General features: G+C 42.2%; 2 protein-coding genes, 1 long non-coding RNA gene and 5 other non-coding genes across 17 annotated transcripts; 7 read left to right on the top strand and 1 right to left on the bottom strand.

Annotated features, from left to right (window-relative positions):
* The first annotated feature begins 18 nt into the window (after positions 1-18).
* Eif4a2 (eukaryotic translation initiation factor 4A2) lies at positions 19-6,358 on the top strand. Of its 6 annotated transcripts, none has more exons than XR_005878992.1 (12): positions 19-207; positions 981-1,029; positions 1,114-1,246; positions 1,521-1,660; positions 2,374-2,542; positions 2,627-2,736; positions 2,971-3,114; positions 3,568-3,705; positions 3,938-4,027; positions 4,260-4,339; positions 4,781-4,891; positions 5,596-5,732. XR_005878992.1 is itself a non-coding variant. In XM_013126940.3 (11 exons), exons 1-11 carry the CDS (start codon positions 179-181, stop codon positions 5,738-5,740), a joined length of 1,224 nt encoding a protein of 407 aa, XP_012982394.2. In that variant the 5' UTR covers positions 50-178; the 3' UTR covers positions 5,741-6,358. The 6 variants fall into 6 exon arrangements, 4 of the variants coding, with proteins under 4 accessions (XP_012982394.2, XP_021079954.1, XP_040606971.1 ...); XR_005878993.1 differs by having other exon boundaries at positions 4,781-4,887; positions 5,596-5,731; XM_013126940.3 differs by lacking the exon at positions 4,781-4,891 and having other exon boundaries at positions 50-207; positions 984-1,029; positions 5,596-6,358.
* LOC121142087 lies at positions 1,356-1,423 on the top strand. Its single transcript, XR_005879100.1, has one exon. It is a non-coding gene; the product is annotated as a small nucleolar RNA SNORD2 (small nucleolar RNA).
* On the top strand, positions 2,773-2,897 carry LOC121142129. The gene has a single exon (XR_005879132.1). It is a non-coding gene; the product is annotated as a small nucleolar RNA SNORA63 (small nucleolar RNA).
* LOC121142086 lies at positions 3,158-3,335 on the top strand. The gene has a single exon (XR_005879099.1). It is a non-coding gene; the product is annotated as a small nucleolar RNA SNORA81 (small nucleolar RNA).
* LOC121142128 lies at positions 3,744-3,875 on the top strand. The gene has a single exon (XR_005879131.1). It is a non-coding gene; the product is annotated as a small nucleolar RNA SNORA63 (small nucleolar RNA).
* LOC121142072 lies at positions 4,057-4,195 on the top strand. The gene has a single exon (XR_005879085.1). It is a non-coding gene; the product is annotated as a small nucleolar RNA SNORA4 (small nucleolar RNA).
* On the bottom strand, positions 6,355-25,904 carry Rfc4 (replication factor C subunit 4). Of its 5 annotated transcripts, none has more exons than XM_040751039.1 (11): positions 25,798-25,904; positions 21,775-21,910; positions 20,158-20,236; positions 13,995-14,074; positions 10,892-11,011; positions 7,945-8,088; positions 7,614-7,734; positions 7,201-7,326; positions 7,039-7,119; positions 6,686-6,802; positions 6,355-6,592 (listed from the first exon to the last, which is right to left on the bottom strand). In XM_040751039.1, the coding sequence occupies exons 2-11, from the start codon at positions 21,897-21,899 to the stop codon at positions 6,497-6,499; spliced, it is 1,089 nt and encodes a 362-aa protein (XP_040606973.1). In that variant the 5' UTR covers positions 21,900-21,910; positions 25,798-25,904; the 3' UTR covers positions 6,355-6,496. The 5 variants fall into 5 exon arrangements, with proteins under 5 accessions (XP_040606973.1, XP_005071667.1, XP_012969886.1 ...); XM_005071610.3 differs by lacking the exon at positions 25,798-25,904 and adding an exon at positions 22,766-22,852; XM_013114432.3 differs by lacking the exon at positions 25,798-25,904 and adding an exon at positions 22,632-22,769.
* Positions 22,867-23,561, top strand: LOC121141990. The gene is made up of 2 exons (XR_005878997.1): positions 22,867-23,100; positions 23,345-23,561. It is a non-coding gene; the product is annotated as an uncharacterized LOC121141990 (long non-coding RNA).
* Positions 25,905-26,434: the final 530 nt, after the last annotated feature.

Raw genomic sequence — 26,434 nt, 5'->3', positions numbered from 1 at the left:
CGACTCCCTTAGGATTTCATCTGCGGTAACAAACCCGAGGAGCACTTTTTTTTTGCGGCTTCCGAAGAGAGATAAGAAAATTCCTCCGCGAGAAACGGGTTCCGGCCACGAGCCTATAAAAAACGGGCGGCGCGGTGCGGCTGTCTTTTCAGTCGGGCGCTGAGCGGGTTTTCGGATCATGTCTGGTAGCTCCGCGGATTACAACAGGTATGGTGCTCCTGGGGCGGCCGCTAGCCTGCAGGGAAGGTCACTAGCTCCCGCGGTTGAGGCGGGTGGCTTGCGGCCACCCTGCAGGTATGCGGGGCTTTTCTCAGGGCACACACAGTCTCCTTGTGTCCTTCGAGAAGCTTCCATGGTGGTAGGGCTCCAGATGGTGGGGAGACAGAGCGGATAGGAGAACGGAGTGTTAAGGGTGCCCTTCCTTAGGAGATATTGTGACATCGCGGCCTCTGCCCCTCCCCAAGCGGGACACGGCAAGCAGCTGTGGCGCAGTCAGCTTAGGGCAGGGTGACCGGGTCCGGATTTTATTTGCGGCCAGTGGCGCGAGCTGGGGTTCCTAGGGTTCTGTCGAGGAGGGAGATTGGACGGCCAGAGGGCGATGACACCGGACTGTAAACGGGGCGCCGACGAACCGTTGGCATGGTCCTGGCTGGGCCTCCTCGGCGTCAATCACGCCGGCTTGCGCAGAGTTAGGGGCGGAGCTCGGCGCGCGCCGCACTCGCGAGAGCTGCTTTTCCCAAACGGGAGGGCTGGTCCTAGGGCAGTAAGTAAAGGGGCGCTTAAAATTTAGTTGTAACTTACGTTCTCAGCCATTGGGGAAGGAGAGTGGCAGGTAGTCGCAATGCCACCTATCTTGGGTGTTTTTTCAGCGTAGTATTCGTGCGTGGAGGATAATGGGGAACAGGGTGGAAAGGGCAATCCGTTTGAAGGTCTATTAGGTTTGGAAGGGTTAAGTTGTCTAATTGCAGTGTTCTTGTCAGCAGAGAACATGGCGGCCCAGAGGGAATGGACCCCGATGGTGTCATCGAGGTAAGAAGTCGTTGTGGATGTTAAAGGCTTGGGAAGGTAAAGTTTTTTCCGTCTTATTCATACTTTTAATATTAACTTTTACAGAGCAACTGGAATGAAATTGTTGATAACTTTGATGATATGAATTTAAAGGAGTCTCTTCTTCGAGGCATCTATGCGTATGGTTTTGAGAAGCCTTCAGCTATTCAGCAGCGAGCTATTATTCCTTGTATTAAAGGTAAAACTCACTGACACATGGACTAAATGTGTTCTACATATATATGTATATATGGACCATAAAAGGGAAAGTAACCTTTGGGAATGACTAGCACCTGTTTGTATTCCTTAAGTGAAATGATGGCAATCATCTTTCGGGACTGACCTGAAATGAAGAGATACTCTTTGCTGATCACTTAACTTGGGCATAACATATGTTCCAACTGGAATACATGGTGTATAGGAGACTAACGATTTGATGTGGGATCGGTAAATGTGTATCCTACTTTTTTTAGGGTATGATGTGATTGCTCAAGCTCAGTCAGGTACTGGCAAGACAGCCACATTTGCTATTTCCATCCTGCAACAGTTGGAGATTGAGTTCAAGGAGACCCAAGCACTAGTATTGGCCCCCACCAGAGAACTGGCTCAACAGGTATTGATAGTGTAGTTCAAAAACTGCTTGCGTGTTGCATAGGTTTCAGGTTTCACAACTGTGAAGAATTTAAAACGTATGAATCGTCCTATTAATATCAGCCCCTGTTTTAGCTATCCATGCATGCAGGAAGTTTTTATTGAAAGCTAAGCAGGAACTGGGTATTAGGTATGGCTTGTAGGGTTGTACCTCAGCAGTTTGAGATGAGAACCCATAGGTTTCTCAAAGGGTGGATTACATCTGTACCCATTTTAAAACATGGAATCCAGTTGTGCAACATGAAAACTGCAGTGACATGTTAAACATTTGACTGTCTCAGTAGTTTGTGATGCATCTGTTGCATGCTGTTTCAAAGCACTGCTATATTGGCTTTGAAGTAACACTTTGTAATAAAGCTGGAAGCTTTATTCAGGTCAGGATAAAGCACAGTGCATTATGGGAGAAAAATTAACATTTGTCCTTACAGAATATATTTTCACTACCCTAGACAGTGAAGAATGCTCTAACTTTTTACTTAGTTCCCAGTTGGTATTAGGCAACAGGGTCCCTACTTTTACAATGCAGGAGGGCCCTGTAGATAAGGGAATTGTAAGGTTTGTGCTATGCATGCATAAAGGCATTTGGCAGTTGATAATAGTACAATTATGCCTTGGAGCTTAAGTCTTAAACATTAGTTCTATAGGATAATGAAGGGTTTTTTTTTTTGCTTTTAGATCCAAAAGGTAATTTTGGCTCTTGGAGATTATATGGGAGCAACTTGTCATGCTTGCATTGGAGGAACAAATGTCCGAAATGAAATGCAGAAGTTGCAGGCTGAAGCTCCTCATATTGTTGTTGGTACACCAGGAAGAGTCTTTGATATGCTAAACCGAAGATACCTTTGTAAGTATTGTCTAAATTTTAAAGTTTTTTTTAACAAATGGTTGTGAGAACATTGAAATGCAGTACGACTTTCTTTATTAACAGCTCCAAAATGGATCAAAATGTTTGTTTTGGATGAAGCAGATGAAATGTTGAGCCGAGGGTTTAAGGATCAAATCTATGAGATTTTCCAAAAATTAAATACAAGCATTCAGGTAAGGTTTATTCCATACTCATTTGGGTTTGGTTTCATGCAGGTACAGTTACAATACAACTGAAGTGTTCTATTGTCGTTCCCCCTGCTGAAAGTATTTGATACTTTACTATCTCTGCCTAGCTCTACCATGGTAAGGCAGAGACGCTTGGTTTCAAACATTTTTTTCACCTGTTAGTATTAGCTCAAGAGTCCAACAAAATACACAGGTAAAAACAATTTCTTAATCTTAAAGGTTGTGCTGCTTTCTGCCACAATGCCAACTGATGTGTTAGAAGTGACCAAAAAATTCATGAGAGATCCAATTCGAATTCTGGTGAAGAAGGAAGAATTGACCCTTGAAGGAATCAAACAATTTTATATTAACGTTGAACGAGAGGTAATGTGTCTCATTCTTCAATATAAAAGTATAAATTTCCCCCACCTTCTTGTATAAGCACTGTGCTAAAATTGCAGAAACTAGGATAATGTCTTGGTTTTTGTAATAATGCTAGCAGAGTACACACAAGAAGAAAAGTAACTGCACTGGATCCCAAAGACAGGGGTGGACCTCTTTCTTAATGTCCAGTGTCCTTTGTCTTAAGATTTGGTGCAATAAGTCTTCAGACCCACAGTTTTCACCATGTGACTTTGCAACCCCTTCTGAGGTTACATCGGATAATTCTACATATCGAGATAATTATGATTCATAATATAAAGTAGCAGCAAATTTTATAGTTGGTAACTGAACTTTATTAAAGGGTCACAGCATTTAGGGAGGTTGAGAACCACTGATTTAGCCAGCTTTTAAATGCAAAATTTGTTTAACGAAACTTTCTTTAATCTACGTTAGGAGTGGAAGTTGGACACATTGTGTGACTTGTATGAGACACTGACTATCACACAAGCAGTTATTTTCCTCAATACAAGGCGCAAGGTGGACTGGCTCACAGAGAAAATGCATGCCAGGGACTTCACAGTTTCTGCTCTGGTAAGAGTTGGATTTAGTAATGCTAGTTAAACTACATTAAGCAGGATTTAACTACAATATGGCTGTTAAGTGCTGTGTTGTCGTTCCCCCTGCTCAAAACAATATTGTTTCTTAACTATACCTGTCTGCTCTACACCCTGTAGCAGCCAGGGACGCTTGGTCTCATACATAGTAGAAGTAAAAGGTACATCTTACCAGAGATTCTTGAATTAAGAGTTGTTAACATTTGCAGCATGGTGACATGGACCAGAAGGAAAGAGATGTCATCATGAGAGAATTCCGGTCAGGGTCAAGCCGTGTTTTGATCACTACTGACTTGTTGGTAAGTCTTTTTGTGTGTTCTTTTGTAATGTACCAAAAGCTGGATTTGTGGGAAAGGTTTTTTTTTAAATAACCTTAACCAACTTGGGCTATTTGGCAGAATAAAGACCACACTCCACAGTGGGCTATACCATTTAGTATGGTTCATTACTATCTTGTGGCCTACATTGATTGCAGGGATATCCAGTGTTTTGAATTTAGGGTATTGAAAGAAAACCTGATTTTTATTTCAGGCTCGTGGGATTGATGTACAACAAGTGTCCTTGGTTATAAACTATGATCTACCTACCAATCGTGAAAACTATATTCACAGGTGAGGAGAAAAAGCATTTCAATACTTAAATTGGAGAAGTAAATTCAAACATTTTCCTACAGTGTTTTGTATCAAGATGAATGGCAAGTCAGGGAGTAGATTCCAGTAAAAAGGCATAGTTTGTCAAGGTCTAGTTAAAATTGGATTTGGGAAGATTTGGTCAGAACAAAGTGGGAAAACTTGTAATATGGTCAAGGTTGTGTACATACATGCAGATTAGGTTGTTCTAGGTTATTTTTTGGTCTTTGTTTGAGCCTTATTAGTGATTTTTTTTCTTGTGTTTTTTTCTTGGTGATTGATTCTATATAGGTGGGATTTTCTTGGTGTTGCTGGTAGCATTTTGAGTGATTCCCTGGTTTAGTTATAGTGGCTTTTTATCCCTAAATAAATTGAATTGTACTTTGTTATATGATGTAAAAAAAGACTTTTTAAAAAATACAGGAGTCGATAGCGGCAGTTGATGACGAGATGGCGCTCAGAAACGGCGTTGACGTAATTTAGGACGTGGAATCATAAGCGAAACAGCACACTGTTTGAATAAAGAGCGAGTCGGTATTTATATTTGATTTTCTTTTGTCATGATTATTTGATATTTTAAGTTGTTCCAGCCCAAGGCATTCTGCTATGCTAGCATTTCTTTCTGATAGGGAGCATTAGGTGGTTTGTATTGTCTGGTACTTGGTAGGAAGGTGGAGCTGTTTTGGAGTACACGTTTGAGTAATTTTGAGTATAACGTGTGAAAAGCTGAGCAAAAAGCAGTGATAAGTTTGGGTAACCATACCAAATAATTGTTTTCCCACTGGAAAAAGTAAGTTTTAGAAGAAATAGTTAACCTTGTAGCATTTGTATTTACAGTTTACAGTTCCAGAAGTGCGTCGAAATGGATTTTATAACTTTTCTTTTTATTCCTGGTGTCTACATCTGTCCCAGGCTGACAACTGCTCCTGGCTGGCCCACTTTGGTATGGGCTTTAATTTCACCCCAAACACAATACTGTCATCTGCTTTATTATATAATGCTCAAGGTGCCTATCTCATTTGCAGCCAGACAAGCCTTGAATTCTTTTGTCACTAACTGCAAAGGAAGATGGTTTCCCCACCTGGATATTGGCTTTAGCAGCTAGTGCTCCACTTAGAAGCACGAACTATAACCATAAGTAAACAGCAGCTGATGGTTAACAAGTGGATCGTCATATTCAGTAGTTATAAGTAATACTAAAGCAAGTTTGTAACTGTTGGTTTCTTTTTCTTACACAGAATTGGCAGAGGGGGTCGATTTGGGAGGAAAGGTGTGGCTATAAACTTTGTTACTGAAGAAGACAAGAGGATTCTTCGTGACATTGAGACTTTCTACAATACTACAGTGGAGGAAATGCCCATGAATGTGGCTGACCTTATTTAATTCCTGGGATGAGATAGTTTGAATGCAGTGCTCGCTGTTGCTGAATAGGCGATCACAACGTGCATTGTGCTTCTTTGAGAATATTTGAATCTTGTCTCAATGCTCATAACGGATCACAAATACAGATTCTGATAGCAAAGCGACTTTAGTCCTGAGCTCTTGTGAGGAAAGGCATTGGCTTTATCCTCTTTAGAGTTAGACTGTTGGGGTGGGTATAAAAGATGGGGTCTGTAAAATCTTTTTTTCTTAGAAATTCATTTACTAGTTATGTAGAAATGGTTGTATTAGATGTTCTCTATCATTTAATAATATACTTGTGGACTAAAAGATATAAGTGCTGTATAAAATCAGCCAATTATGTTAAACTAGCATATTTGCCTTTACTGTGTTTCTCATTAGCCTGATTAGAAAGGCCGTTAAAAGTGATTTTTCTTTTTTTAGAAAACATTTGGATGCATTGTTTGGTATTGTATTTATTCAATAAAGTATTTAATTAGTGCTAAGTGTGAACTGGACCCTGTTGCTAAGCCTCAGCAAGCAATCATATCCCAGTAAAATTGCCATATTGCACATGTCTTAATGAAGTTTGAATGTTAAATAAATTGTATATTCACTTTACAGTTTTTTTGGTCATTTATTATCCAAAAATCATGTTGGTTTTCTGAGACGAGGTTCTGTTACTGCTGGAGTTTCTGTAAGGCCAAGTTGGCCTCTGATTCAAGATCCACTTGATTCTTGTGCCACCACCGGCCATCTTCAACAATTCTGAATTAGCTGTTGCATCACAGTTGCACAAAGACCCATCAACTGCAGGTGTTCATCTGCCCCATCTGCTAAGCATTTATCTACTTCCTGGAAAGGAAATTGTAAAGATTAAATTGGGCACTTAGGAGGCATAGCCTGGGTGGGCTCCCTTACATTAGTTACTAGTTTTGTTACACTTACAGCAAGTTTTTCTGTGATGATAGACTTCTGTTTGTCAGAAAGCTCTTCGTTTTCTACCACTGCATCATGAAGCTGATTAACAAGCTGTACAGCTGCATGTCCTTCATCGATTAGGTCCTATAACAAAGTTTTTTCTTTTGGTTTTTAGGGACATAGGTTTCTCTGTGGCTTTGGAGGCTGTCCTGGAACTCGCTTTGTAGACCAGGCTGGCCTCGAACTCCCAGAGATCTGCCTGCCTCTGCCTCCCGAGTGCTGGGATTAAAGGCGTGCGCCACCAACGCCTGGCCCAAAAACAGTTTTAAGGTTCTTTCAAAGTAGTGTTTTCTTTCCAAGTTATTTTACAAGTTCATTACCTTTACTACAGCTTCTAGTTTGTCAAAAGAGCCACTTTGACATGCAGTGAATATTCCATCAATGGTTGTGGCTGGTATTACCTGGAAAGAAGGACCAAAAAATCGGACAAGGTCTCTAGAGTGGAAAGGACTGCCAGGAGTTGCCAGATAACTCTTGCTTACCCCAGCAATGTCTGTGATTACATCCCCCATGACTTCCTTTCCACCTGTTAGTCGAGTAGCACTTTGAAGAAATGTAATGGCTTTTCGTAGATCTCCTTCGGATATTTTAACAAGATAAGCTATTCCCTGAAAAGAAAATTTGGTTGAGGTGAGGGTACATGCAAAAGAAAACCTTCCTGTTTGGAGCAAAATTTTCAGTCTTAAAGCTGGGTTCATGGAGGTAGCACCTGTGCAAATGGACAAGATTTGTTTTTGAAAGTAATCAGATGGAAGGGGCCACTTAACAAAAGCTAACTAAGCCTTGTTAATATGTGTGTTTCAACTGTTGCTCAGGTTAAATATGCCTGGACACCAAGAGTTGTAGCAATGAGCATTAGTTTCTAAGATCTCATAACCATGATTATAGTACTTACCTCATGGCTAATTTTGACATTTTCCTTCTCAGCAATGTCCAGTAATCGCTCCTGCTGAATTTTATCTGACAGAGGCTTGAAGCGGAACTTTGAACATCTAGAAGTGAGGGGTTCAATTATGCTGGAAAAGATTGAAAACCATGAATGTATACTTCAGAGTAGCATAGAATGAGGGAGGACTTTGGATGTTCACATTACTAATCCAAGGTGAAAGATAAGTTTAGTTACTTTGATCGATTATCTTACACATGTATGTATGTGTAAACATGTCACTGGGCACACCACAAATACATAAAAAAAGACAGCATGTGTCTTCAGAGCAAATACATACCGACTAACATAGTTGCAGATAAGGCAGAATCTGGTTGTTTTAGATTCTTTTTCCATGGTACGTCTTAAAGCTGCCTGAGCAGCTGAGGTCATAGAATCTGCTTCATCCAGAATTACAATCTTAAAGGGTGGACATGGCTTCCCACTAAATCAGAAACACACAGGAGTTGAACACAGTTCACACACTTGCATCTTTCAGTACGTGGTGAACCATACCCTCTAAACCAGCTTATTTTGGTGTGTGTGTGTATATGGGGTAGGTGTATGCATGTCACAGCACTCTTAGATGGTTCTTTTCCTCTTTCCACCTTTACAAGGGTTCTGGAGAACAAACTCAGGTGGTCAGGCTTGGCATGGCAAGTACTTTCCCCCGAATTATCTCTAAACCTACACTGTTCATAAAATCATACAGAAAGAAACAACGGAATTTAACAAATATAATATTACTGTTTTTGTACTTTTGGGAGTAACTTTAACCTCCTTTCGTACTCCTGTAATAGTTCAGAGTGGGTATCCCAGACAAAACGATGATTTATGTCTTAGACAGGTCAGAATGACATTGTTTCTCCAAGCTACCCAAAATGGTATGCAATTTTTTTTTTTTGAGGCAGGATTTCTCTGCGGCTTTGGAGGCTGTCCTGCAACTAGCTCTTGTAGTTGCCAGCTGCCAGGCTGGTCTGGAACTTAGAGATCCGCCTCAGAGGCCTCCCAAGTGCTGGGATTAAAGGCGTGTACCACCAACATCTGGCAAATGGTGTGCAATTTAAATCAAGTATTTCTGAAATTCTCCATTAGTTTTCAGACCACAGTTAACCATAGGTAACTGACAGTGTAGACAGTAAGATGGGGGTGGGGTGGGACCTACAGTATTCAAGAACTGTTAAAAAAGCCATCACCAAGGTTTAACTTTAGACTCTTCATCTCAAAAAGCAGCTGCTATCAGGAGTCAATTTAATATCCCCAGCTCCAATCCCTCATCTACTTGTCCCCTAAGCTTTGACTATTCTGGAGGTTAATGGTCTATAGCTACGTTTTTTTTTTTTTTTTTACTTAAGTGCATTTTCAAGATTAAATCCATAAAGCAGTGGGTACCAATACTACTTTTTTATTGCCAGATAGGCAGACAGGTATTTCACATTTTACTCATTTACTAATCATGGGGATGTTTGGTGTTTTGTCTACTAGGATAAGTATGTTTATATACATTTTAGGCATTCATAAATTTTTATCTTTTATACCTGTATACTAGGGATGGAATTGATGGGTCATGTGGCAATTTTTTTTTCCTTAAAAACAAAAGACAAAACCAAACAAACAAAAAAAAAAACAGGCTCGAGATGGCTCTGCAGTTAAGAGTACTAGTTGCTCTTCCAGAGGACCTGGGTACAATTTCCAGCACTCACAGGGCAGCTTACAACTGCAGTTCTAGGAGGAAAACATCAATACACAGGAAAATAAGTAAATAAATATAAAAACACATTTACTTGTCAGTGGTGTATTGCCTGTGTGTATGCCTGTGTAAGGAAGGATGTTGGGTCTCTTGGAACCAGTTACAGACAGTTGTGAGCTACCATGTGGGTGATGGAATTGAGCCTGTGTCCTCCGGAAGAGCAATCAGTGCTCTTAACCTCTTGAGCCATCTCTCCAGTCCCCATTGGTAATTCTTAATCCAAAAAAAAAAAAGTGTGTGGTGTCTGTGTACAGCATTCAAGTGAAGTCAGAGGATAACCTTTTTGGACAACCTGTTCGGATTTCAGGGATTGGACTCAGATTTCAGGTCTGTGAGGCTGGCTCCTAAACTGTGGGCCATCTCACTCAATTAAGCCCAATTTACTTGATCTTTGTAGGAGTTGACAAACTGTTTTCTAATACTGTACTATTTTCTAAGACTGTACTATTTTATATTCCAGTCACCAATATGCAAGGTTTACAATGTTTCTCCTTAACAAATGCTGGTCGTTTTCTTTTTTATTTCAGCCATGGTAGAGGTTAAGAAATGTCTATGATCTTTGCCCATTTTGTAGCTGTATTTTAACTGAGTTTTAATTATACATTCTGGATGTAAGTCCTTTTCTAGATACATGAAAACATTTCTTCCAGTTTTGTGGGTTCTTACTTTCTTTTTTTGGTTTTTCAAGACAGGGTTTCTCTGTGGCTGTGGAGGTTGTCCTGGAACTAGTTCTTGTAGACCAGGCTGGCCTCGAACTCACAGAGATCTGCCTGCCTGCCTCTGCCTCCCAAGTGCTGGGATTAAAGGCGTGTGCCACCACCGCCGGCTGTGGGTTCTTATTTTCTGAACATTGATTTTGCTTCATTTCTATTTCCTGCAGCATTTTTAACAAAGTTGAATACTGTTTTTGACCTTTACTATTTTATGATATTCAGGAAACTACTAGAAGCATTGTAATGCTTCTCAGCCTACAGGCTGCCTGGCTGTAATGCTGTTGCATGGGGCTCTTGCTGACACCAATGCTTTCCATGCAACAAAGGAAAGGAGGGAGGGGTCATGCTCCTATTATCCACTTCAGGGAGGAGGAGCAGCAGAATCAGTCAGTACAGGGGAGGGACTTGGCTCTCAGCACAGCCACATGTCAAGGGAGAACCAGACTGCAGTAACAATAGGATCTTGCAGGGCCCGGCTACATCAAGAGCAGGGAACCTAAGTTACTGCCTGTCCTTCTACTTCCTACTCTCCCTGTTCACTCTAGGTGTGAGCACTTTCCACTGCCAACTCAGAATTTATCTTAGTCTAGTCTGTGATGGTATCTGAAACTGAAAGATTGTGAATAATTGTGTTTGTCATTTTCTTACAAAGATACCAGGGGGACTTACCTTCATAACTTCGAATAATTCCAAATGCCTGACTGGAAGGTCAAATTCAAACCACAGCCTACATTTAAAGCAAATACAATGAGCTGTATTATGGTGAGGGGAAGCAAGTTACTTACTCGGAGCGACTTCCTGACACAGTTAACTGAGCAAAATTTTTCACTTTCTCTCGGACTACTTGTATTCCACGTTCATCAGATGCATTTAACTCAAGAACCCTTAATCGAAAGAGTTCCGGCCTATTTCAAAATGAAAAACACCATGAAACATACAGCACTAAAGTAACCCAGGTGCTAAAGCTATTTTAATTCTGGAATTTAGAACCCAGCTGGTGAGTGGAAGGAAGGCACAGTTACACACATGGTCTTTCCTTGCAGAGCTACACATTTAACATTTGGCTAAAACCTAGAGATCAGGCATGGTAGCCAACACCTTTAATCCCAGCACTTGGGAAACAAGGACAAGCAGATACGGGATCTCGGTGAGTTTAAGGCCAGCCTAGTCTACATTTGAATTATCCCCATACAATAACTTGCTATTAAGGTAAAGTACTGAATTGAAACATGAATGAGTAGGCTGTATGTGGCAAGGGGTCAGACTCAGGGCCTATACCTTAAGCCTAAATATGAACTTTTTTTCTCACTCAGGGCCTATACCTTAAGCCTAAATATGAACTTTTTTTCTCACTCAGGGCCTATACCTAAAGCCTAAATATGAACTTTTTTTCTCACTCAGGGCCTATACCTAAAGCCTAAATATGAACTTTCTCTCTCTCTCTCTCTCTCTCTCTCTCTCTCTCTCTCTCTCTCTCTCTCTCTCTCTCTCTCTCTCTCTCTCTCCCTCCCTCCCTCCCTCCCTCCCTCCCTCCCTCCCTCTCTCTCTCTCTCTCTCTCTCTCTCTTGGTTTTTCGAGACAGGATTTCTCTGTATTGTTTTGGAGGCTGTCCTGGAACTCGCTCTGTAGACCAGGCTGGCATAGATATCCACCTGCCTCTACCTCCCCCGAGTGCGGGCATTAAAGGCGTTCGCCACCAGCGCCCAGCTAAACTTTCTAAAAATAATTTTTCCAATATAATATTTCTATTGAATATTTGGCAATTTCACACAATGTACCCATATCATACTTGCTCCCAGGTCCATTCCACCCAAAAGAAGAATTAAAAAAAAACACCAAGTCCAGTATGTGTTGCTCATATGCTCATGGAGAATGGTCAAACTCCCAGCAGCCAGTTCCTTAAAGAAAACTGAACACCACCCCTACCCCCCACCCCTGCTAGAAACCATCAACTGTGAGACGCTATCTTCAGTGTCTTCCTGAGTAGACTGTTTCTTGTTTTTTGGAGTGGGCGTGGGGGGAGAGGTTGTTACAGAAACCTTCAGTGTTTCTTACTGCCAACTCTGACACTGCAGTCATTGATACCACTGCAAAATAATCTTTCTTGTCCATAAAAGATGGATTCTCATAGCCAGGCTAGATTATGGACTACCTTGTGGGTGCTGGTATCTGAACTCTGGTCCTTTGCTACCTTTGATAAAGTCAAGCTCTCTAAGACAATGGTTTAGGTTTTTCTTATTTTCCCTAATTAGTATGAGATCCTAAATATTCTGTTGGCATAAACATTTAGGGGGCTCAGTGCATGTACCTTTTCTTAAGTCACATGTACAACTAAGTATGGCACTTACAAGTAAATTCTTTAAGACCATTACTAACATTATTTTGGAAACCGGTCTTGTCATGTAGCTAAGTTGGCCTTGGACTCATGAACTTCCTTCCCTAGCCTCCTGAGTGTTAGAAGTATGCACAGATTGGCTATGAACTTTTTTTAAAAACAGGGCTTCTCTGTGTAATCCTGGATGTCTGGCTGTCTTGGAACTCACTCTATAGACCAGACTGGCTTCCAACTCAAAGATCCACCTGCCCCTGCCTCCCAAGTGCTGGGATAAAGATGTATACCACCAGCTGGGCGTTGGTGGCGCACGCCTTTAATCCCAGCACTCGGGAGGCAGAGACGGGTGGATCTCTGTGAGTTCGAGGCCAGCCTGGTCTACAAAGTGAGTTCCAGGACAGCTTCTAAGACAATACAGAGAAACCCTGTCTCGAAACACCAAAAATAAATAAATAAATAAAATAAAGATGTATACCACCACCATCACCCAGCTAAAATAGTACCTCGGCTGCCTAGAGATGCCAGGAAATGAACCTGAAGTTTTTTTGTTTTTTTTTTTTCTTCCTTTGAGACAGGGTTACTCTGTATTGTTTTGGAGGCTGTCCTGGAACTCCCTCTGTAGACCAGACTGGCCTCGAACTCACAGAGATCTGCCTGCCTCTGCCTCCCGAGTGCTGGGATTAAAGGCTTGCGCCATCAACGCCTGGCTGAACCTGAAGTCTTTGTGTGGGTGTTTATATACACCTGAGTGCAGGTGCCCATGGGGGAAAGAGGCATGGGATGAGTTGGAGTTACAGCATGGTTGTTCAGCGTGGGTGTTGGGAACGGAAATTGGGTTCTTTGGGAAAAAAATCAGAAAATCCTCTTACACCTAAGTTATTTCTTCAATACCTAGTGAACAGTCTTAAACACTAAATCTCTCAAACCTTTTTTTTTTCCTTCTAGAAATTTTTATTATGAATGTTTCTATGTGAGTGTATGCCACCTGTATTCAGATATTCTCAGAAGCAAGAAAAAGTGTCTGATCCCCTAGAGCTGGAGTTACAGGCATTATGACTCACCAGTTGTGGGTGCTGGGAACCAAACTGTGGTCCTCTGGAAGATCAGAAAGTTCTCCTAACCCTTACACTCTCTCCTTAGCCCCTGGTGTAGTCTTTAAAAATAAATTGAACAACGGTGGTAGTTTGAATAAGAATGGCCCCAAAGCCTCATCTATTTGAATGAATAGTCATCAAAGAGTGGCACTATGAGAAAAGAATTAGGAGTTGTAGCCTTGTTGGAGGAAGTGTGTAATTGGGGTGGGCTCAGGTTTCAAAAGCCCATGCCAGGCCTAGGTTCTATCTCGGCATATAGATGAGGATGCATTTCTCAGCTACTTCTCCAGGATCATCCTGCCTGTGCACCCCCATGCTTCCCACCATGATGAATATACCAAGCCTCTGCAAAATCATAAGCAAGCCCCAATTCAATGCTTTCTTTTATAATTGTTGTCTTGGTCATGGTGTCTCTTCACAGCAATACAATAGTGACTAAGACAGCAGCCAATTTCAACTTACCCAAAGAGTTCTCTAGCTGCTGCCAAAATTGTGGATGTTTTGCCAGTTCCAGGTGGTCCATAGAATAAGAGATTAGGAAGCTGCAGAAATAAAATTTTAATTTTTGAAGATTATATCACAAATAGATGAAACTGACAATACCCATATGTCTGTGGAATGATGTAATGACTTTCCTAATAGACTACATTATATGTAAAGTTTTTAATATAAGTGATGTCACAGTATTTATAGTTCTAAATATGCCTTTGAACTTGCTATGTAATTGTAAATGACCTTGAATTCCCAACCCTCCTGCTTTCACTTAAGAATTTCAGGCCACTATACCCTGATAATTCATTAAGTTCTAACCCAGGTAGGACAATTCTGAAGATAAGAAGATGGTAGTTTGACTTTTGCCAAACGTAACCCTTCTCCCTCCCCTCCCCGCTCCCCTCCCCCCACTCCCCATCACTCTTTTTTGGGGGAGGGGGTGGTGGTTTCAAGACAGGGTTTCTCTGTATTGTTTTGGAGGCTGTCCTGAACTAGGTCTTGTAGACCAGACTGGTCTGGAATTCAGAGACCCACCTGCCTCTGCCTCCCGAGTGCTGGAACTAAAGGTGTGCGCCACCACTGCCCGGCCACGTTGCCCTTCTTGTTCACACTCAAGCACTCATAATGACTTCCAATAAGGAAGAACTTGATCCTCTGAATGTATGTGATTCTCAGTCTGGACCCTGACTCCACTCTTGTTGTATGGCAAGACTTACGCACTGCCTTACCCAACATCCATCTAAAACGGCTCTGCTCTTCTTCACTACAATTGCTGCACTTTTTAACATTTGTATTTAGAAGTGTTTAATAGTTGAATTTAATTATAATTTACCTGCCTGCCTCACTAGACAGTTCACTTAAAAAGGTGAAAAGCTTTCCATTTATACCCAGGTGTAGTGGTGCAGGCCTTTAATCTTAGCACTTAGGAGGTAGAGTCCAGAAATCTCTGAGTCTGAGTTCAAGGCCAGCTTGGTCCATAGAGTGAGTTCTAGGACACTCAGGGCTACACTGAAAAACCATGCCTCAGAAAAGAAAAAGAAGCCGGGCGGTGGTGGCACACACCTTTAGTTCCAGCACTCGGGAGGCAGAGGCAGGTGGATCTCTGTGAGTTCGAGACCAAGCCTGGTCTACAGAGAGAGTTCCAGGACAGGCTCCAAAACAATACAGATAAACCCTGTCTCGAAAAAAAAAAAAAAGAAAGAAAAAAATTGGGGCTGGAGATGTCTCGCTCAGCAGTTAAGAGCACACTGACTCTGTTCTTCAAGAGGACCCAGGTTCAATTCCTAGCACCCATATGGCGACTCACAACTGTCTCTAATTCCAAGATCTGACACCCTCACATAGACATACATGAGGGCAAAATATTAAAAAAATACTACCTTAACATTAACACATAGTTTTAAGATATGAGATCCTATTTTTCAAATAAAAATCAAAATACTCCATGTGATGATTAATATTAATAGGTTTTGAGTTCACAAACTTCTGAGCATGTCCTTGAGGAATACTTCTAGAAGTGTTTCCACGGGGTCAGCCCAGAAGACACACAGGTCCATGCAATAGTGGTTCCTACAGGCCAGGCTACATGTTGAACTGGAAGCAGAATTTAGCATCATCACCTACATGGTACTAGTTTTAGATATGAATGATGTAAGAATAAAGCCATAGTGCTTATGCCAAGGTTCAAAAAGGCTGCTGAGGTCACTGCATGAAGCTATCCATTAAAGTGAGGCAGAAGGTGTAATAGGGACCCTGGAGTTTGGGAGACCTATGATTATGGGATGTCTGTTGGGGAGCTGGTCCAAGACAGAAACTGGCTGTGGTGGCAGAGCTGGAGGGATGGGGCTACCTAAGTCCTTTGTTCTAGAACCTCACATGTAAGAACAGTATCTGTCCTGCTGGGTGTAGGATATGCTTTGATACACTCTTCCCTTGCTATGCCTCTTTCCTCCCTTTTGTTCACTCTACAACTGTTCATTAAATTATGTAACTTGGTTTGGATTGTAAGAGACTCATAGCTTAGAGATGGAGTTTCAGAAGAGTCTTTGTTGTTATGCTTTTAAACAGTTTTAGAACTGCTGATGACTGAGAATTTTTGAAATTGTTTTGAATACATTTTGCATTATGAGCCAGTCATAAGCCTAAGGGGACGAGGGTTAGAATATCATAGCTTAGGTCTGGAGAGATGGCTCAGAGGTTAAGAGCACTGGCTGTTCTTCCAGAGGTCCTGAGTTCAATTCCCATCAACCACATGGTGGCTCACAACCATCTGTAACAAGATCTGGTACCCTCTTCTGGCGTGCAGGCAGAACTCTGTATACTTAATAATAAATAAAATAAAATAAAAAAAGAAGAATATCATAGCTTAAAAGTTGTATGTTTGAATGCCAAGTTTACAAGGAAGAGACTTGGGATGTAGGACTGATTGTATGTTCTAGATTCACTGAGGAGCACTAGGGAGTAAGGGAGTAAACACTAGCATTTATCTCTACACTTCTTGGTCATAAATGCAGTGTGAGTAACCAACTCAAGCCCCATGCCTTTCCTGCCTGTACTGTGAGACAGCATAAATCCTAAACTGTTTGTCAGTTATAGTGTCACAGCAATGTGCAAATTAATTAGCATACCTTCCTGGGTTCAGAATTTTTTTAAAATTTATTTTTTTTATATGCATGGGTGTTCTGCCACAGAGCTGGAGTTACAGTTGTAAGCTGCCATGTGGGTGCTGGGAACTGAACCTGGGTCCCCTGAAAGAGCATTCAGTGCTCTTAACTACTGAGCAGTCTCTCCAGCCCCCCAGGTTCATAATTTTAAAGGTAATAATTACTTTGATATGTACATGGCTCTATTTGGGATAATTAGCCAAGGTAACTATAACAAATCTCAATTCTTTAAGACAGTAAATTTATTTTTAAATGTTTTTAATTCACATTTATTACTTATACATTAAACAATGGGTTTATGTATGTCTGTGTGTCATGTTTTTATACCCATTACCCTTTCTTGTTTTTTTGTGTTTTGAGACATGATTTCTCCATGTAGCCCTGGCTGGCCTGGAACTCACTCTGTAGACTAGGCTGCCTTCGAACTCAGAGATCTGCCTGCACTTGCCTCCAAGTGCTAGAATTAAGGCATGCCACCACTGCCTGGCTACCTTATCTTAATATTACTCATTTTTATCAGGGGAAAAAAACAAAAAAACCTCTTGTAGTTCAATTTTAAAATACTTGAAAGAAAGGATTCTCCCTCCCTCCCCTCCCCTCGATTTTTTGAGTCATGGTTTCTATGTGTAGCCATGGATGTCCTGGAACTCCATCAGTAGACCAGGCTGGCCTCAAACTCACAGAGATCTGCCTGCCTCTGCTTCCCAAGTGCTAGGATTAAGGGAGTATGACACCAACCACCACCCAGCAGGACTTTAACTTTTTAGAGTTAAAATTAAAAAATCACTTTATAAATTTAGTCAGAAATGAAGTATGGAGATCAAACCTAAGGCCTCTGTACATGCTATTTAAAAACCTACCAGTAAACATCCCTAACCTTTTCTTTACATTTTGAGGCAGGGCTGGGTAAGTTGTCCCTACTGGCTTTGAATTTACAATTCTCCAGACTCAACTCCCTGAATAGGGTAAGATTATACCTGCACTTGTAGGCCCAGATAAATGAGAAGAGATTAACAAATGTTATATAAATGTGACAGTCTTACATTTGTCTAGAAATGTTACTAATTATATTTTGCAATCTGTTACTAGCCAATTAACATTGTATACTATTATAGTCAAATGGGTATTTGGATCAAATCAAAATGAATACTAGTAAGAATTGTAAAGTTTTGTAATTAATTTTTTTCTCAGTGTGTAGTATAATATAGGTTGAGCATCCCTAATTGGAAATCCTAAATCCAAAATATTTTGAACATTAGTGTGATGCCACAAGTTCATGGTTACTCTGAACACTTTTTTTGCACAGTATTATAAGGGAATGTTAAACGTACCACTGAGTACTGATATGTGAACGCAGAAAACAATAATTTACTGCTAGTAGCCAAATTAAGAATCAGTGATGAGCCGGGCGTTGGTGGTGCACACCTTTAATCCCAGCACTTGGGAGGCAGAGGCAGGCGGATCTCTGTGAATTCGAGACCAGCCTGGACTACCAAGCGAGTTCCAGGATAGCCTCCAAAGCCACAGAGAAACCCTGTCTCGAAAAAAAACAAAAACAAAACAAAACAAACAAACAAACAAAAAATCAGTGATGAGTCAGGTGTGGTGGTGGATGCCTTTAATCCCAGCACTTCCAGGCTGGTCTACATACTGTCAGAGCTACATAGAGAGACTTTTCCACAAAAAGTAAACAAACAAAGAAATAAGCAAAAGGGAAAAAAACAAGTCAGCAATGATGTGATACCAATCCACAACTGCCTACATGGGTAGGTAAGATATTTACAACTTTGTTTTAGATTGTGTAAAAGCCTCAACTCACAAAATAGCACTGTATAAAATTCAGGGCATAGGGCCGGGCGTTGGTGGTGCACACCTTTAATCCCAGCACTCGGGAGGCAGAGGCAGGCGGATCTCTGTGAGTTCGAGGCCAGCCTGGTCTACAAGAGCTAGTTCCAGGACAACAGCCTCCAAAGCCACAGAGAAACCCTGTCTCGAAAAACCAAAAAAAAAAAAAAAAAAAAAAAAAAAAAATTCAGGGCATAGGAATGAAACATAAATGAATTCTGGGTTGACTTGGGGATCTCATCTCAAATATACTTAATTTTGATTTATGTAAATGTTATGGCTTGGGTTTTAGGTGTTTCCCAAAAGGCCCTTATACTAAGGTTTTGTCATCAGACTATGGTAGGAATGGGTAACGAAACTTCTGAAGTATAAGCCAAAACAAATTTCCCTTTTAAGTTGTTTATAGCATATATTTTGTTAAAAAGATGCAAGTTGCCGAATGCAGCAAATATTTCAAAATCTAAAAAACAAAAATCAAACAAACAAGCAAAACAAAAAACCACAAGCCAAAACACATTTGGTTCCAATCACTCTGGAACCTAAATTGTAACTTCAGAAATAAGTAATGGTAGGCCAAACCAAGTCTCTAAAGGCAGCCAGGTTTAGGAGACAGAATTTAAAAACAAAGCAAAAACGACTCCCTATGCTCACCTCAGATCCCCTTTCTGTACTGAGCTCATAAAGCACAGGGACACACCTTCATATACAATTTAAAACTTTCTAGAGCACACCTGCAACCACATCCTTTGGGAGACAGAGACAGGAGGATCTGAAATATGAGTTTATCCTCAGCTAAACTGAAAGTTCAAGGCTAGCTTAGAGTACATTAAACCCAGTCTCAAAAAACTAAACGAAACTTGCTAACTCTTCAAATGGGCTGATATTGACCATAATAATTTAAAAAACAAGCTACCAAGGACACTTTGTCCTATACATGCCAGCAAATGCAGTGCTCTAAGAATTAAATGCTCTATTAAAAAAAAAACACAAAACTGGGTTAAAAAACATGCACCCACATACACTTATTTTAGACAGGGTCTCCCTGTGGCTGGCTTGGAATTCCTATGTAGATTATAGTGGCTGGCCTATGCCTCTGGAGTGTTGGAATTAAAGGCACATAGCCACCACACCCAGCCAACTATATCTCTTTTACAATCGACTCTTTTCTATAACCTGTATTTGCAATTACTCATTACATGCTTATATCTACTTGATTTACTTGTTTGGTCTCTGTCCTCTCCAAAATAAAAGCTCATGGAGAAAGGGTCCTATTCTATTCAGCGATCTTTTTTGTTGTTGTTTTTCTAGACAGAGTTTCTCAGTGTAGCCCTGGCTTTCCTGGAAATCACTCTGTAGAGCAGGCTGGTCTTGAACTCACAGAGATTTGCCTGCCTCTGCCTTCTGAGTACTGGTATTAAAGGTATGAGCCACCACTGCCTGGCTATTCAATGGTCTTTACTTGAATACTACAATAGAATGTCACATAGAAGATGATTGTTGTTTTATAAATAGCATCAAAGATTTACAGTATATACTTAAGGTTATATTTATGGATAAGAGGTCAAAATAAAGGAAGAAGTGAATAAACCCTAACTTCCCAATGCCATCAAACACCATCTACTTACATCAGCTCCTTCTAAAGACTTTTTCAGTACTGCAACCACTTCTTCCTGGAAAGCAACTTCATCCACACACTTTGGACGACTGAAGGATGGAAGGAAGTGAGGTTATTTAGCATATATGGATCCACAGAAAAGTCCCAAGTGTTCCTTCTGCTAAAATACCAATGATAGTACTCTCATATTAGATATGAAATTGGAAGTAGTTAGAATCTTCATCTGTATTTACCTTAAACAAATACGTACTACTGGAATGAAATTATTTTTGTTTCATACTGTACTGCACACAAAATATCAAGTAGAGGAACTTAATTTAAAGTAAACCAGGTGAGCTTGGCGTTGGTGGCCCACGCCTTTAATCCCAGTACTCGGGAAGCAGAGGCAGGTGGATCTCTGTGAGTTCGAGACCAGCCTGGTTTACAGAGCAAGTTCCAGGACAGGCTCCAAAACAATACAGAGAAACCCTGTCTTAAAAAAAAAAAAAAAAAGTGAACCAGGTGTGCATTCTATATGGAGAGATGCCTTGCCCAGCATAGACACAGGGGTGTAGGGGTGGAGAGATGCCTTTGTCCTGCCTCAACTACATGATGGAACAGACTTAGTAGACTTCCCAGGGGGGCCTTATCCTCTCTGTGGAGCAGATGGGAGGTGGGGGAGAGTGGAGGGAATGGGAGGAAGAAGAGAGGGGGAACTGGGATTGGAATGTAAGAAATAAATAAATTTAAAAAAAAAAGTGAACCAGGTGTGGAGGCTCACCTCTTCAATCTTAACAAGGGGAGGCAGAGGTAGGAGGATCTGACTTTGAAACCAACCTGGTCTACATAAGTATCCCAGGACAGTCAGGGCTACACAGTCAGACATTGTCTTAAAAAAAAAAAAGTGTGTGTGTGTGTGTGGGGGGGGGATTGACGACACTTGTCTGGTTTACAAAATAATATATCTAACAACTGGCAACTACTTTGCTTAATTACACACACCCCTCCCTCAGCTAACACATTAAATGGTCAGTACCATTTTTTCTAACACCTAACTACACCAAAATAAAGGAGACCCCTTGTTTTGTTTGAGATGGGTTTTCTCTGTTTAGTTCTGGCTGTCCTGGATGGAACTCACTCTGTAGACCAGTGCAGCCTTGACCTCAGCGCTCTGCCTGCCTCCTCCTCCTGAGTGCTGGAATTAAAGGTGTGCACCACCACATCCAGTCATTAGTTAGTAATTCCTGTGACAAAGTAGTTCTCCCAGATTCTATGACTGAGGTTTCTGCTTAGCAAATTAGGGCCTTATTTGGATTGTAAATAACCTGAAAACCCTCAATAATCAGAGACTACATCTAGCTAATGACAATTTAGTGCTACTTCAAACCTTTTATATACTATAAACAAACAAAACGCCAACAATTTCCAGTATGCAATAATAAAAGAGGGGCAGAATCTAGATTTCAGTAGGACTACTGTTTATAACCAGCTCATTTCTGTACATAAGACCCCAAATACCCCAAAGCTGTACACACCACCCAGCATCTAACTACCACAAATCCCCCTTACATTAGAAAAAACAATGGACTATAACTGATTAGGGAGGAAACTTATTAGTCATTTCAACAAAGGTATGGGTAATTCTTACTATTTTTCCACCCAAGGGACTGGCTTGACTTTCTTGGTTTCTCCACTGCTTCCTGCGGGTATTGCCCGGTCCTTGGTGAATTGTGGTTTAGTACTGACAGATGTGCCTTTTAGAAATGCCTGCATGGTTTCTTCTCCTGGGTATAAGACAAAAGAAAAAGAAAAAAGAAACAACTGTGAGCAAGTTCTCCGTGAAAGGGTACCCAACCTTGTGCAGAGGCATTCAACAACTGCTTAATAAAGCGCATCACCTCATGACTTAGGATGCTATGAATGCACTCGGGGTCACAGGGTCGTAAGAGAGACCAAAGTCCTTAAAGAACACACAGGTAAGGAATTCTGAGACAAATCTAAGCAGTTGACCAATAGCATCTCTTCTTGGGCCTTGAGGCAGCTTTACTGGCAAAGCCAATGCCTTTCAGAGACTTGGGGTGGGGAGAAGGTGGGACCTTGCTATAGAGGCAACCGCTACTGTTCCGATAAACTCAAAATAAGAAATCAAAATGAGGAAGATGCCAAAGATTTATATAAAACCTAACTACTAAGACATTTAGCCCCCCCCCCCCGCGATCACCGGCTTCTCTGAGAATAACTCCCATTATTATCTATGGCAATGCTCTCTTCCTCCCTCCCCCCCAATGCTGTATAATCGGTGCTTAGACGTGTCTGGCTCCACGACATTCGGCTTTAGCAAATGAAAAGTGAAGACGGTGCTAATAGACGACTCCATAAAGTAGACGAATTAAGTAAATGACTGCAAACACGTAGCTCTAACCCTGGCACACAGGTTAATTAGTGCTCCAGAGAGCACTGTAAGCGGTCACTGTCCGGTCCAAGGCCAGTCTCTTGTCACCTTACGGGATTGCGACCTCCCACCGCGGGCTAACGACGACAATGCCGCCGATTCGCAGTGAGCACCGCAGAGGTGGAGGACTCCGCCCGGTCCCCGCCTGGCGGAACCCAGGCCGAGCTCACCCAGAACCGACACTTACAGCCGCCGCCGTCCCTCAGGCGCCGCGGTTCCCGCCACAGGACGGCGGCGAAAGGCACGGCGGGAACGCGCGATGCGCTTATGTCACTTCCGGCGCGCGGGGCCGGGTGACGCGCGCCTTTTTGGTTAAGCTTGGAAAGGTGCAGCTACAGGCTCCTCGCAGCGGGGCTCCCCTGAGGTTATCCTGTGAGGACCCTTCGGCCAGACTCCGGCGCGCTCCGGTCACTGCGGAGTGCGGCGTGGGGGGACGCGACCTGGGACGCGGCATGACCCGCGGGGAAGGGCTCGAAGGACCCGGCAAGCAGCGGGGGGTTTGCTGCCATCGTCACCCCAAAGGTCGGGCCGGGACGCTTTCACTCGACCTTTCGCCGGAAGGGGGCACCCGGCGGAATACTGCTCCCACCCTAACCCGATCCTGAGTGGGCTCAGGGGGGACGGTGGTGTCTGAAGCTGGAGAGATGGGTCCGCGGCTACAAGAGCTGCTCTTGCGGAGTACCTGGGTTTGATACCCAGCACCCAGCTAGTGACTCACTGGTAACTCCAGTTCAGGGGCTCCAACACCCGCTTCTGGTCTCCGCAGGTACTACATGTATGTGGTGCACATGCATGCACTCTGGCAAAATACACACACAGCAAAACCACCTGAAAAACTTCCCCTTCGGTACTGGAGTGATGGCTCAGCGGTTAAGAGCACCGGCAGCTCACAACTGTTGTGATTCCAAATCCAGCGGATCTGACACCCTCGCAGAGTGCATGTAGGCAAAACACTAGTACACGTTAAATAAATACATCTTTTTTTAAAGAATTCATTTATTTGTTTTTACTTTTTAAAAAGATTTATTTATTATGCATACAGTGTTCTGTCTGCATGTCTGCCTGCAGGCCAGAAGAGGGCACCAGATCTCATTACAGATGGTTGTGAACCACCATGTGGTTGCTGGGAATCGAACTCAGGACCAGAGGGTGCTCGTAACTTCTGAGCCATCTCTCCAGCCCAACTTATTTTTTTTTTTTAAGTTCCATTTTCTTGACCTCGAAGGCAGGTGTCTTTACCTAGTGAGCAGACTCAGGAGCCCAGAGCAGGTGTCTTTTACCACTCTTAAGTAAAGTCAGCGTATTGCAGGGAGGGAGGATCACCTACTTAGCTATGGGCACCTTGTGATTCCTGAGAGCCACTCAAAGTCTAGTGGTTGGCCTGGAGAGGTGGCTCATCAGTTAAGATGTTCTTCCAGAGGACTGGCGTTTGCTTCCCAGCACCCACCTGAAGAAAGAGTCTGGGTGGGCCAAACAAAAGGGAATGTGACTATCTTTGTACCATGTACTAACATCCATGGGACAGCATGTCCTGCAGAGGATTTCCTAGTCCAGATGAGCTTTTACTTCCTAGCCAGCCTCTGCCTTTAGATGCCCTCATGTTAGCACAGTAAGTCCATAGACCAGTCTTGTTATTGCCTTGCTGGGAGTCATGCCATCCACAGGAACTGCAGATACTCACCCTTCCTGGGGGTGCCATTCCTCAACTGGATCAACTGACCCTTGCCCCACAGTGAAAGAAATGTTGTTTCCACCAGAAATGTTCCTGGATTTCTCTAATCACGCTCATTTTCTAGAACCACAGTTCCCAAAGGCTGGGTTGCATCAGAAGCACTTGAGGGGTTTGTAAGAAGTACATTTCCAGTCCTTACACAGACCAACGGGATCACAATCTCTAGTGTCTGGGAATATGTATCTGTCATAGAAAGCTTTCGGTTAGTGGACATTATGTTTTTGTCTCCTAAAACTCAGGCGGAAAACCCCAATGTGATCAACCCCCAGTGATATCCTCAGTAATTCCAGGATTCATGGTGTAGTCAAAGACTGTTCTTTGCAGTCTCCCTTCCCCCTTGAGATGGCTCAGAGGAGGATCCTCATTAGATGGTGACACCTTAAGCTGAAATTCTCCAGGTTCAAGAACTAAGCAAACGTCCATTCATTGTAAATTGCCCAGCACAAGACAGACTAAGTTGCTTGTCAATACACTATTTGATATCCTTCCAGAAAATAGCCCAGTTACTGTGAATGGGGGTGAGAATACAAACTACACAGGAACATCCAGATTGAAAAAACCTCTTGTTTATGTCTGTGGAACCTGGGAAAATGGAGCCTCAAAATGAGACAGACTAATGTCTCACATAATAACTGTATTTAGAGCATCAGACATTTTGTACTCCAAGGGTTAAGAAGAGTCTCATGAGTGAAGTGTAGAATCGCAAGGACAAGTTGCATGTGGCAAAACGTTTTCCATAGAGTCATGAAAACAAATGGCAGTAGCTAGTTGTAATCTGAAGTAAACTCACTATATCCTCTACACTTAGGAGGGGCACACAAGCACATTCCAAGAACAAACCTGTGTTTTGAAGAAACGGGTTACGAAACTCTTGACTTGTTTTCTTGGAGTTTTCTCACAAGCACTCAAAACCCACTGCTTATGAGCAAATACAGAAACGAAGCTGACTTTGGAGGGTTGTCCAGCCCCCAGTCAGCACCAGGGTAATAAAGAGAAAGCCTCAGAGTATTGGGAAAGATTCTTTCTGAGGGTAGTTAGGCTTTTTTATCTGAGGGGTGAATAAGGAAATACATGGTTTCTGCTGGTAACCTAAGAAAAAAGGAACATGCACATGCTTTCCTGATGGTGACCTTCTCCTTGACTTCAACTTAAATAATCTCTTATATTTTTGGTTGTGAACCTAGCCTTTAATGGCTAAGTCATCTCTCCAGCCCAATAATCTCTGTTGACAATCTCTTTGCATACAAACATTTCTCTCCTGCCCAGTTACTTATTTTTATATTCAGTTACAGTTACAAATCTCCACACAGCCATAGCTATACATCTCATTTACATAGCTCACTCACAGACAGCCCTGTAGGCAGTTTCTGTGCATAGCCTTTCTTCATAGCAATAGCTCTTTCACACAGCTCACACTCACATACACACACTTTTTCTACGTCATTCATTGCTTACCCTCTCTCACTCATTCGTTTCCTCACACTTACCTCATGCTTTTCCTTCTTCAGCTCTCACACTTCTCTCTCCCTCAGCAGCCTTCTGCATATCTCTGCCTTCTGCCTCTGCTGCCCTTCATCACTGCTCCTTCTCTCTCTTCCTCACCCCCCCCCCTCCTCTCCTCTGTTTTCACTCTCTGCCTTCTGCCTCTCCCTCTCTCACAGCCAGACTCTGGACATTAGATGTTATTTTTCAGGACCCAACCCCTGTGCATAACACGTTGAGTCATGTTTCTCTCAGCCTAGGAATGTCACAACAACTGGCCAGTGAGCAAGTGGCCTAGCATGTAGCTCTAAGTTGGCGAGGGCTTCCAGACAATAGGCAGTTGGCTGAACCTTGAGGTTGAGGGGGATGTGCAGACTAAAGTTACTTCAAACTCTGTCCTTGAATTAGCAAAACAGTGCCTGGGAAAATGACCTTGTAAATTTGTCTCCAGGGGAAACCAGCCTGCTTTGAATCTGCTCTGAAGTCTAAAGATAGCTGTCTGTGTAAAATGCTCTTTGTGACTGAGAATTCTATGGCAGTCTGAGCAATGTAAAATATCATAGTGTTATTTCTGTTCATCAAAACCATACAGTCTGAGCATCACCTTCCCGAGTATCCACAGCTACATGTGTTCCCAAGAAG

Source organism: Mesocricetus auratus, unplaced genomic scaffold, assembly GCF_017639785.1.
Source record: "Mesocricetus auratus isolate SY011 unplaced genomic scaffold, BCM_Maur_2.0 Super-Scaffold_100008, whole genome shotgun sequence".
Taxonomy (NCBI): domain Eukaryota; kingdom Metazoa; phylum Chordata; class Mammalia; order Rodentia; family Cricetidae; genus Mesocricetus; species Mesocricetus auratus.
This window is presented reverse-complemented; position numbering and strand designations above follow the sequence as displayed.